The sequence below is a fragment of the Tinamus guttatus genome, unplaced genomic scaffold, assembly GCF_059628265.1.
Source record: "Tinamus guttatus ecotype Peru unplaced genomic scaffold, ASM5962826v1 Tinamus_guttatus_pri_ptg000155l, whole genome shotgun sequence".
NCBI classification, from domain to species: Eukaryota; Metazoa; Chordata; class Aves; order Tinamiformes; family Tinamidae; genus Tinamus; species Tinamus guttatus.
Window position 1 is genome coordinate 5,089,708 of NW_028288689.1, and position 12,857 is coordinate 5,102,564.

General features: G+C 44.8%; 1 protein-coding gene across 1 annotated transcript in view; it reads right to left on the reverse strand.

Annotated features, from left to right (window-relative positions):
* SLIT3 (slit guidance ligand 3) overlaps positions 1-12,857 on the reverse strand; it is a 353,962-nt gene that overhangs the window by 71,363 nt on the left and 269,742 nt on the right. The window contains exons 19-22 of the mRNA XM_088522712.1: positions 7,959-8,122; positions 6,681-6,813; positions 1,303-1,371; positions 111-182 (exon numbers count right to left, since the gene is read on the reverse strand). Of these exons, the coding sequence (XP_088378838.1) occupies positions 111-182; positions 1,303-1,371; positions 6,681-6,813; positions 7,959-8,122 (438 nt within the window). The remainder of the gene's footprint in view (positions 1-110; positions 183-1,302; positions 1,372-6,680; positions 6,814-7,958; positions 8,123-12,857) is intronic.

Sequence of the window (12,857 nt, forward strand, 5' to 3'; positions counted from 1 at the left end):
TGCAAAGCCACCAGCCTTGATCCGCAGCCAGGAATCTCCCAACTGCTTAACGTCCGGACTTGGGAACGCAAAAGCAGCTGAGCTTGATGGCAAAACGTGGGGCTACTCACAGTGTGGAGAGCTGGGTCATGTTGCTGAAGGTGTAATTGGCCAGGACGCTTATGCTGTTGTTGCTCAAATCACTGAAAAATGTACACAGAAAAAGACGCTTACGTGAACAACTTTAGAAATAAATCATTTTTAAACAGTAAAAGGCACCTGCTAAGCAAACTGCTGGAAGCAACTAAATAGTCAAACATTGTCATCTGACATAATTCTAACAATTCTGAACAAATTAACCTAGAAGCAAATCACACTCGAGTACTTTCTCAGAAAAAGCTTAGAAATTCTCAGTGAAGCATATTCCTAGTATACAGCACCCAAAAAATCAGTCAATATCAGCAAAACTTTCAGAGGAGGAGGATAAATTAATAGATGATCCTATCCTGGATAAATACTTGCTGGAGAGAGCCACTCTGCAATTTATCAGGTATACTGTTTCCATATAACCTTCACGCTCACAGCTACTGAAACAAGCTGCCTAAAAAGAATGGTCTCTTTGATATAAATTTACTGAATAAAAGATGGGAAAAGCATTTGCTTTGGCTCAACTGAAAACAAAAGATACTTCAGCTTTCAATTCTAAAGAGTAATTTTGGCTCACGCAGAACATTTTTTGTTGTTGCTTTTCCATACAAAATAAAATCAGATGTCTCCAAATAAAACACTGCTTTAAAACAAAGGTTGCAGTTATGTTTTTGGTCTAAGGTTCTTCTGCCCATTTGACTTGAGCATCTACGGCCGATTTGAAGAGCAGTCAAAAACTTCCAATAAATAGTTCAGCCAGTAAAGCTCCCCAGGATGTATTTTTGGGAGTAATTTACTCAACGGAGCCTAGTTGTTTCTCTATTCATACGACTGCTCATAAAAGCAGCAGCTATGCAAAATTTTCATCATCTTAGTATTATAAATATGGCTTCGACCAGAAGGAATTCATGTTGCCTTCTCTGCTAAGGGCCTGTACAGCCCTGGGGTGATAGATGGGGACGCGCGGGAGCCCCCGCAGAGGCCGCGGCTCCCGCGGGGAAGCGGCTCCGCTGCTCGGATCCTGCCGGGAGAGTCTCCGCGGGCAGCGCGGGGTCCCTGGATCCGCGCGCGGGACTCGCTCTGCTCCCGGCTCTAACGACGCGCGGGGCAGCCGCAACGCGGGGCAGCCCAATGCGGGGCTGGGCTGGAGGCTGCACCAGCAGATGCGTTTCTTACATGAGGGTGAGGTGTCTGAACGCCGCCAGCCCCTTCGGCACAGCAGTCAGGTGGTTGCCTTCCAGGTACCTGCAAAAAGGCATGTTTGAAAATCAGCCAAACGCGCTAACAAGAACGTCCGTCAGCTCGCGGCGCACCAGGAACGAGGACAAGATGAATTGGAGTCACTCACTGAGGAAATCGTCTTTGATACATTGCTTTGAAATGGCACCAGGCTCCCCTTTAAGTGAATTACCCGGCACGGAAAGCATGACAGCAGCTCGCTGATGGTTTTGCTCAAGACTTGGAAGCGAATAAAGGCTCCCCAGCCTCCAGCAAACACAAACCACCACTTGATTCCTCCACGGCAACAGCAGAAGCAGCAATGGGATAAAAACGTTAAGGGTTCAGGCACAGACCGACGGTGTAAGCTCTCCTGGACACACACATCTCCCACCAGCACCGAGATACTGGATAAAACAGCTTGCATTCAAAGGCTGAAGGAGTCTGAAGCACCTTTAATGTGCATAAGGAATCCCTAAACAGCAATACTGGTAAATATAAGTAAGAAACAGTGCCTGTAACTATGTTAAAATACAATTCCATTACTTTATTAAATCAATAAATATTTTATCAACATGTTCATTAGAATAAAATGCTATGTTTTTTAATATGCCGTTAGGTGTTGATGAGTTTGGGGAGGTAGAGAGGAGGGGACCTGGCCCTTCCCCGTGTTCCTGGCTCTTGCTTTTGCCTCCTTCGCTCCCCTGATTGGGATCTTCCCAGGTTTACAACAGAGGGGTTTTTGTGCAAACTGAATGTATGTAAATGTATTATATAAAAATAAAACTATAAGTACTCCCAGGCTCACTTATAGGATGCGTGACCAAATGCCACATTTCATTGCCCTCTCCCCCACGCTGCCCTTGCCTCGCTTTGTGCTGCTTTGGCTCCTTCCTGCCAAACTGCTCCAAGAAGAATTTCCCACAAAACATTAGACACCAGAATCTAACAACAATAAAATGGCAGATCTTCCTGAAATGAGTCAGGAGGAAAGTTGCCATCCCTCCCTGCCTCCTCCCTGCCTATCCAGCCTGCACGGGGCAGGATCCCGCAACACCCGAGCAGATGGTGGAGCTGACCCTGCTCCAGATAGGATCAGGTTCGACAAGGGGGACTACAGGTTTTGGGAATTTTTATCCGACGGCACAATCATTCCTTATTGAAAGCCTGTTGGTCAGACTAATTCCCCATGCACAGCGATCACAGAAGACAGCAGGTGATGGTGTTTTATGGCAAACCATTAACCCTTGCAAGGCAGCGGCGGCCTCTCTGCTCCTCTCGGCTCCCGCAAGCTGCAGCATGGATTTACACCTTGTTTGTACCCACACTGGCTCCTCCACACGGACATTTAAATTCAAAAAAGTAAATTGTGCCCTTTTGACTAAAATTGGTATAAATTATTTTGAAATGACTTGGTGTAGTGCAAATTCACATTCTATGTTCGTAAGGGGAAGGTCCCCAGAATTAAACCACATACGTCCCTATTTGAGCAGAGCTCCTCATGTCTCATTTCCAGGCATGGTCTGCGAGGGATGCAGCAAATTCCTGGAATCTGCTCCTTCCTTTCATCCCGGGGAGCCTGCGAAACCTAAACTCGCGCATGTGGACAGGGTCATGTTCCAGTGTTTATTCCAAAGGCAAGGAAATGAAAAGCAGGTCGTGTACTACACATCTGGAAGCTAGTCGTGATTTCAATTTGGAAAGGGGTCTCAACTCCTGCAATCTGCGGAAACCTGCAGAAATGTGTTTTCTGGGTATTTTCTCGTCGATCCCAATAGGAAACAGGCTGTGATTTAAACAAACTGTTGGCTAGCCAAGGGCTTTTTTCCCTTGCTGCTCTCAGGTGCAATCACAAGTTGCAAGTGTACGTTTCGCTCTCCTGCTTCGCAGAGCTGCTCGTGCAGCGAGGGCAGTTGCCCTGTGGACAGCTGGATGGGGTTAATAGTGTGTTTGCAGAAAGGGGCAATACTATCTGAGCACCGCATTTTCTGAACAAAACAAAGTTTTATGCTGAAAAATTGCTGATTATATACTTTTCATGGATGCATAAATATAACCATGTATGTAAAAAAACACACACATGCACAGTGATCTAACTATGGCAAAAGCTCTGGGAAAAAACCTCAAGACTAATGCTCAGGAACAATTTTATTTTTAATTTTTCCCAAGGCTTAGCAAAGAAAGATGATGCACAAGGCATCTGGTATGTGAAGAAACTGTGGTATGAATGAGAAAATGAATTTCTAATTTTAACATCCTGAGTCAAGCTATTAATATACAGACAGTCAGTGTTGAGAGTGGGTGTCGGCCGTTTTAATACAGATGAGCTGACTAGTACCCAAAACAACCTCCTTTGTTTCCCCAAGCCTCTGGACTCTGTTGTTCAATATATCAGCTTGGAAACTGTCCTCTACCCCACGAGTGCTGCTGGGAATCCTGAATGTCAACGCAGACTCGCAACGATCAAGTAATTCCCAGAGTCAAAAGAAAAAATGGAAAAGAAGAAAGATAATGGAACAAAATCAGAAACATGTGTCCGTGGCCTCCTGAAATGCCCCCATGCACCTCTGGGGATCGGCTCACGGAGCCCGCGCAAGCTCCCATATGGAGACCGAACACAGAAGCGGCTGCGCAGACACTAACCGAGCCGGCGCAGAGCCTGCCCTTTAGTGTCTTTAAATATTTGCTAGACAGTGCTTAAGAAGAAGAAGATACTCGCCTAATTTATGTAGCTGTAAAATCAAGTTACAGACAAAACATTTTAATGCAGATACCCAGTTCCCTGGGTTCTGAAGCAAGTTTCTGAAGCAAGTGCCCCGGCAGGCAGAGGCACCTTCAGCCCCACGCCGCTCATTTCCATCAGATTCCTCACTTCAGCATCACCCCTTGGAGCAGCAGCAATAGAGGAACACAGAGCCCATGAGGTAACGGGATCCCTCTGCTCATGGGCAGCTCGCACAGGCTGAATGAGAAATCTCCCACGAGAGGGGACAGGGCACAGGCAGGTGGGACATTCACAGGTGGAGACCACCAGTGGCACAGGAAGGGCTTGGCAGGAGAGAAAGAGAAATGACAAAAGTAAATATTAACACACACTAAATAAATGGAAAGCAATCACTAAAAATGATGTACGGACACACACTTTTCTAATAACCCCTTCACTGCTATCATGCAGTTCAGTGTCATGACAACATTTGGAGTGGAGCGACAACATCATTAGTATATATTTATTCTAAAATATACCATGCTCATTATGTTACAACTTATACACACGCTGCCAACATAATTGCCTCCAACTTTTTCCCCTGTGCATGTTAGTATTTGCTGTAGGTCCATAAAAACAGCTGGATGCTGTCAGATAAGACTTGATTAGAAATAAACCACAGTTTTGTGGAAAAAGAAGAGAAGGAAATGCCAGCACTCGCACGCTGAAGTAACATGTTACAGGAGCAAGCGCCTGGGAATCACAGTCAGACAGATTTAAGAAGGAAGAAGAGGAAAGGCTTGGACGCAAGCAGGAGTGAGCTGAGCTGCAAGCTACTCGCTGCATGAGGATTGTAGCTCGCTAGAGAAGTGATTCTGTGCTTGTCTCAGAAGCGCGCACAGGCAGCAAGGTGCAAGGCGCGAGCCTCGGCCTCCAGCCCGCGTGCAGCAGCCACACGCTGCTGGGGACCCGTCCGCAGGACACGGCGCAGCCAAGGGCAGCATCTTCCCTACGTGTCTGGGCAATAAAACATTTCCCATTTTAAGGCTATTTCAAGATCTCTGAAAGGATTTTTTAAAACTCGTGAGAGGGCTATAGTCAGGCTTAACAGAATGGTCTCCTACAATATGGGGCAGTGCTTTTTCTTAAACTACGTTGTGCCATTGTACAACTGAAGCTCACGTGCCTTGCAAACGAGCACTTCAATAATGGCTACTTTTAAATGGAGCATTTACCGAAATCTCAGGAGACCACTGCCCTGCACATCCACTCAGGCCTTGTGCGGGGAGGGAGCCACGGTGACAACACGAGGGTCTTTATACCCGTGTCCCCCTTTTCACCTCTTGGTGAAATCTCTGTCCTTTGATGCAACCGGGGACAAAGTCCTCCAGATTATGGGCAACATCTTTGATGGAGTCCTCTAGATTGTGGGCAACATCTTCAAGAAAATCTGAAGCAGAGGGAAGGCAAGTTAGACTGATTTTCTCTTTTTCGTTTCAACCTTGTCACAGTTTTCAGAAATACAGGAAAATTTTTGCTGTGGTACTTGAAGCTCATCTCTTGGTACAGACACAAATAAGAAGCTCAGTTTATGTTGGTGAAAGACAGAAGGGTGAGATCAGGAGTGATTTTGGAGACGGCTGGGACAGATTCAAGGTTGTATTTGCAGAACATGGGCAATTCGGAGCCAGGCAGTGCACAGCTGAGTGTGTTGAGCTGACACATTTCTGGATTTGAAGCAGACAGCCCAAGGAGAGGCTGGCATAGCCACGCGGCTCCTGCTGCAGAAGAGAGTCACGTAAACTCCCCTGAATCCAACTGCTCCCTTCCAGTCTGCGGCCTCGTCTGCCAAGAGCGAGCTTAAGGGAGATAGCAGTTTTGGAGAATGTGAGATTAATTTCACTCCTTGACTGAAAGTTATGTTGTCAGTGTATCAGATAGTATCAGTACACTGAATATGTGAAATTTATACACTGAATAAGCAAAATTTAAACATAAAGATTCCTTAGTGCGGCAGTGGAAATCTAAGTATCATCTGTGATATCTTACTGTTGGCAAATCACATTCAAAAGCAATAATGAGACCTGAACCGGCATCTTTATCGATCATGAGATTATAAAGGTAACATGGGCTGGAACTTGGCTTTTAATTCAAACTACTATTAACCATGTCCTACTTAAAGGCAGAACCAAGGATGTCGTTGATGCAAAATATCCATGTGACTTTGAGTTCCCACACACTTTCACTCCTCTCATTAAACAGCCAAGAGCATTGGACGTCAGCCTTGCAAACCCCCTTCCACTGGGAAGGGAGCATTTCATTAATCAGGCACCTCACTGCTAATTAGAGTGGTGCAGAAGCAGATTTTCATTCATTAGGAAATTCACTGAACGCACCAGCTCAACTAACTAACACAAATACATCCAGCAGAGTGTAACAGCTTTCGGTAACAACTCACCTGGGGTAGGTTTGAAGAAGGCTCTAAAGGGAAAGCTCTGCATTTCTACAACTGTTTAAGCCAAGCAGTTCCCCCACCACATCCTCTTTCCACGGAACGACCCAAAGCCCAGCCTAAATCCACCACAAGTGGTAGCAGAGAAGACTAGAAAGGAGCTGCTAAAACGTCACTTACAGCTCGGTGACCTCCTTGGGGATCCCTCTGGGCAGGAGGCGCAGCCCCTTGTTGCTGCAGCGCACCACGGAGTCGAGGCAGGAGCACTGGGGCGGGCAGCGCGGCGCCAGCGAGCAGCTGCTCTCGTCGTTGCCTGGGGAAGGAGAAGGGAACGAGCCTACCTGGTGGGGCAGGTTCAAAATACTGGTTTGCAATTTCGGGGCCGCAAGTGGCTTGCGGTACTGCAAACCAGTATTTTCAAAGACATCATTTTACCCAAGTGGCATCTACTTCTGTGTGATTTTATAAATTTCAGCAACCAAGTTAGGTTACCCACCCTCTGGATGCTGAGATGGAGAACTCTACCAGACCGTTACCCTTCAACCGATCGACGCAGATGACATTCAGCATCTACTTGGCGTTGTAAGTTTTTTTTTTTTTAATAACACTTTCAGCTGTTAATTTGGTATTTTTTAATGTCAGCCTCACACTTCATTTTCCATTGCAATTGAAAAGCTTCACTCTTTTTGACAAGGATTACCAGGCAAACAACAAACTAAGCAGCACGCTTCACACTGCTGGTGCTCCATCTGTGCACACACAAAAATATCGAGCGTCTCCAAAAGTGGATTCACAGCTCCATAAACAGCAGATTACATCTCGTAATTGAGGGACAATAAGGTTTGTGTGGAAGAAACCAAGTCCTTCAAGTTGGGAGCATTGAAGTGTGGATTTCCCCCCCAAATAACAGGCTTTGCAGAACATAAGGCAAGCGCAGCCCTGCGCTGCATGTGAGAGGAAAGCGTCAGCGGTGCCTCCTCCCATGGGTGACAGTGGCAGGACACACGCCAAGGCACAGCTGCAGCCCGTGAGCCAAAGCAGTACTGGATTCATCAGCTCCCTGCTTTTGCTGAAATAGAACAGTCCTCAGAATCAGAAAGACTTTTCCAGGCAAGCACCATTTCCTCTGGCTTCAAAGAACTTTAACCAGTTCTGTGAATAAGGAAGTGGGAGGAAGGGCAAGGACTGTATCAGGAGCATTTATCCACCAGCATATGGCCAGGGACAGACTGGCAAGGTTTAAGGAAAAAAATACCCTGATATTTAGGTGCAGATGGCAGAAATGCAGAAGCTGGAAAGCAAGAATAAAACTGAACTTTCAAGAGGAAACAGCGATCTTCAGCTCTAGATAGATGTCTCCCTCGTTACTAAACTGAAAAGTTCACTCTGCAACATTAACTGATAGGCAGGGAGATGTCGACATTATCATAAATGCCCAAACTAGTTGGATTTTCTTACCATCACAGGTGAAGTCCTGGGCATCCACATCTTGGATTGGAATATCCTTTAAGAAAAACGGCTTCAAGCAGCGTGGATTTCCACTGACAATTCTCTTCTTCCTCAGCCATTTTCCCAGCCAAGCCAAGTGGCAGTTACAGTTGAAGGAGTTGGCCAGCAAATTGCTGAAATGGAACAAGACATAGCTGCATTGAACATGAACATACAGAGAGGCTTAAGCAACGACGGAAAGATGATGGGTTCCAAGCCGACCTCCTTCCTGCCATCTGTTTCAGTGAGATCCTGCTCTGTTCCACACATTAGGCAGCTTCCACACAGATTTTATTTTGGGATCGGGACTGTAATTATAACATACACACATGCATATATATACACACACACATATATATACATACCTATATATATAAACCAAAGCACTTACTGCTCAAATTGCTTAGACATAGTTTTATCAGCACCAGAGCTGTGTTTATGGTATATTTTGACTGAAGCTACAGCTCATACTCAAATCAAATCTCACACATTACATCCACATATCCATGACCTTCAGTGTGATTTCTCAGGGAATGCTGCGGATAGAATCTAGTCATGCTATACAGAAGTAGTGAGGATAGAACACTACATATATATATATATATGTATATATATGCACACACACATACAAATACACATAGGCTGTTTCCCATCTGCTCCTCATCCAGCCTACTAAGCTCAGCACATCTGCAGTGAAAAGCAGGCGACCCACTGGCCTGTGAATGCTGTGAAGCCAGAGCCAGAGCTCCCCAAATACCTCCCAGCTGCAGCCCTGGCTGCCTTGGGCAGACCCTAGGTAGCCACTCGGCTCGTGGCATAGCTCAGGCTGGCAGCTTTGAGGAAAGAAAAGCCCTATCTACCCTGGCATCAGACAGTGAAAACACTGAGGCTAGAGCAATTTCTCAGCGGAGCACCTCTATCAGAGATAAAGTCAGCACAGGAAAAGTATTACTCATTTGTATTTCTTAATAGCTTGTGGTCCTGGGGATTAAAGGAGTGTAAGGTGACATTTCTTTTAAGCAAACGTCTTCCTAAGCTAACTAGAATAAGAGCTGAGAGCCTTCAGAATAAAAATGTTAATGGGGTCCTGTACCGAAACGTATATAAAATTTGTGACTAAGATTTTTTTATGTTTGAACTTCAGATGAAGGGAAGAGGCTGATGTTCCTGGTGAAACAGAGATCAACTCTCTTACATATAAAGCCAGGGAGAATCCATGGCCTCAGCCCTGGGTTGCCTCGTGGAAGAAAAATGAGCTGTCAGAGCCCTATGTCTGCAAAATGAGGTATTGGAGCTACCGCTGAAGGAATTCTCCTGTCACACGTGAGAACATCTGAGGGTTGTCTCCTCTCTGGGAGGGAACAAGAGATGATAATGAAATTCCACTGCAGGACAGCACATTTTGAAGATGAAAATGTTTAAGGCCCTAATGAAGCAGGTTCTGCTCACACACGGTTCGAGCAGCACGTGCAGAAGACCTTAGAAGTCCTCAACTGCAAGATACTCTCACAACGCCACGGCCACAGTCAGACATCGCGTTTGGCTCTGAGCCAAGCCATTCCTCCAGAGCGCAGCAGCGCTGAACACAAAAGCAGCTGCTGCAGCTGAGATGGGGCAGTAAGGAAACAAGCCAAGGCAATTCCCAAGTTACACAGGTCCTGGGCCAGTACTGCAAACCCGCAACGTGATTTACAGCTGCTCAACGCCCCGCTGGAAAGCGCGCCTCAGTCACTGCCATAGCCTGGGGTGGGGGCATGTAGCTGCACGGGGATCCAGCACGAGCTATCGAGTGCTACGTAGACAGACGACTGGAAGGGAGAAAATTTAGCATAAAGTTTGACGGTAGAAACAAGCCCACCGAGTCACGTTGCCTTGGACTCAGCAGCAAGGCTAATTTACTGTGCGAAGGTCACAAAGCGGATGGGTTACAGGGAGGTTTTCACAGAACGTGCAGACAAGCCCTGGAAGCATCGCTCCAAGCCTGGTTATATTCCTGCCGAATTGCTTTTCAGTTCCTTTAATCCATGATGGGACCACATGCAGGATGCATTGTATATTTTCCATACTGACACACTTTGGCATAGGCAGAGGGTTTAAATGAAGTGCTCAAACCTCCAAAGCTACGTGAACCAAAGCTTCAAAGGCCGTTTGTTCTGCTGCTGGTAAAGAGTGAGATCACGTTCACACAACAGCTCCCCGGCCCCAGAGCCACAGAAGGGAGCGAGCCACAAGTGGATGCAACCGGCAGGTGAGTGCGACCAGCTCGCGGGTAACGCACGGCCCCGCGCGCGCCGCTCTGCGCACCCACAGCCCCTTCTGGGGACACAGCAAAAACCTGCCAAGACGTGTTCAAACTACAAAATGCTCCCGTTAAATTTCTACACACAGAGCAAATAAACAGAGAAACAAATTATTTCTTTTGAAATGCAACTAACCGCAAATAAAGAACAAATCTGCCTTTTCACATGTTACACCCATCTCCCCGTCACTTCGGCACCACCTCAATTCTTTCCCCAGCTGCCTTGAGTAGCTTGGTTTTTAAAATTCTAATACTAATGAAAATTTAAATTAAAATTTAGATTAAATTTAAAAACATTTTTTCCCTTTACATATTATGAAGCTGGCACATACACCAACATACATGCTGCTTCCATGGCAGATTTTGATTCGTTTTAATAAAATGCATAAAATCAAGGATCTCTAATGCGTGACATTTGGCAAGAACTTCCCTAATTAACATGTCAAGCAACTGAAAGCTGCGAGAAGCCACTGAGTTGCAGAAGCCTTATCTTTGAATGTGGTTATTCAAAAAGAGTTCTTAAATCACAAACGATAATGCTGGGCAGTAAAAAAGCTATAAAAATTAGTAATTAGCAATCAGACTTCCTACACCTAAAATAATGATTCAGCCACTCACATAGAAACAGGGCAATCAAGCTTTTAGCAAAGCCATCTTATTAACATTAACTTTGCAAGTGTTTCATCATGGATATAGGCACATTTTTAAAAGGAAGGGTGAACAGAAATCTTGAGGAAAGAAAAACACATCTCCAATTACAAGTAACTCTGTTAAAATTTGCAAGTCATAGAATATTAAATATTTAAATGAATTCTGGTGGCCTTTTAGAAAAACACATGCAAACGCATCTGGATATTGTTGAAATTAGGCAGGAAATGTAACTAGAATTTAAGCTAAGTTTATATTAGAAATGTGACATGTTTAATTCATGGAAAACCAGTTCTGCTTGCAAACAGGCCCACTTGACTGCCCAAGGACTGAAGACAATTGCTGAGCAACGGGTATTCAGAAGTACAGGCACACTTGAAACCAATATCTATTTAACTAGTAACAAATAATTTAAAAAAACACTTTTTTTTTGGAATACTTTGCAAAATAGGTATTTTTCCCCTGTTGAACATCATTATAGCCTTGGCACTATTTTCAGAGCTGTCCACGATATTATCAACGAGGCTGACTCTCAAGGAGCAACAAAGGGAGCTGCACTGTCTAACGTTCTGCAAATACGTCAAGATAAAAATGGAAAGAAAGGTTAAATTTAGTATGAATATGTGGCTCATATTAATAGATGCACAAATGAGTCATTGCAAAGAGCTCACTAACTCTCAAAGTGTGGGCTGGACAGGAAAGTGGTCATACAATACGTCTTCATTAGTGTTGTTATTCGATATAACCACCTACAATGGAGCTCTGCTAGAAAATTAACACGTCTGTGTTTTGCATTTTTATCTGAAATATCATTTTGGATTTGAATCAAGGTCAACAGAATCAAGAAGTCAATAGCATTCTTTCTCCTGACTTTATTGGAGGACAGATCAAACACAGTGAAAATTTGTCAAAGAACAACCCTTCTCATCAAGGCATAGCTAGGAACCTGCCACAAGCAACCCGGGTCTAACAGCCAGGGCCAGAGCAGTGCAGTCTCATTAGCAGCAGCTTTAACTGCTGTTGCTAGAAAATGTAATTTCCTTTATCTGCAGCTGAATGATACATGCAAAGAAGAAAATTGGCTGTCTTCTAAAAGGCATGACAAAGACACTTCAGTGCAAACAGGGCAGGGAATTGATGGACTAATTTGGAGAATCACAGCTACAGAGGGACCAATGGAAGGGAACAGAGTCCCTGGAGCAGGAAGCAGGCAGGCCGTGGGCATGGCTTGCAGCACAACGGGGAGCAGCTTTTGGCCAGTACTACCTGATCTGACCTGTGACTTGAAAATAGTGAGTATAAATATGTGGCTGTGTTTGTGTGTCTGTCCATCAGCTTCAAGAGGCTTTAGGGCTAGTAAAAAGAAGTGGAAGAGGAGTCTGGTTTCTTTATGCTGCACTGAGCTCCTGCCAGACCTGATTTGCTGCTGAAAGGTTATTAACAAAAAAATGAAAGTGTGAGAAACTAAACAGCTGAGACTCGGCACTTCCATCTTCCCCAAAGCCTTTAAAAACGGATGCCGCGAGCAAAACACAATGGAATCTACTTTCAAAACCAGAAATGTGATAGCACCAGAAGTTTGTTTTGGTTGGACAATTAGGATGTGTTTTCAGCGCAATGTGAATGGAATTAAGCAGACAGCTTCCATTAACAGCTCCATCAGGCTTCCCTTTCACAGCTGGAAACAAAGGCCGGACACTCACTCCATATTTATCAGCCTGTACTTCATTAAAATGGACACACTATGAAAAGAATTGAAAAAAATACTTGAAAAATAAGGGCAATACTTCAGAGAGATGTTGAGAAATTGAAGAGAATTATCAGAAAAGCTGAAGTAGGGATCTTCAGAATCATGTTCAGAATGACTGCTTTTTTTCCCCCGATATTCCCCTGATATTTAAATAATTTAACTGAAATCCAAT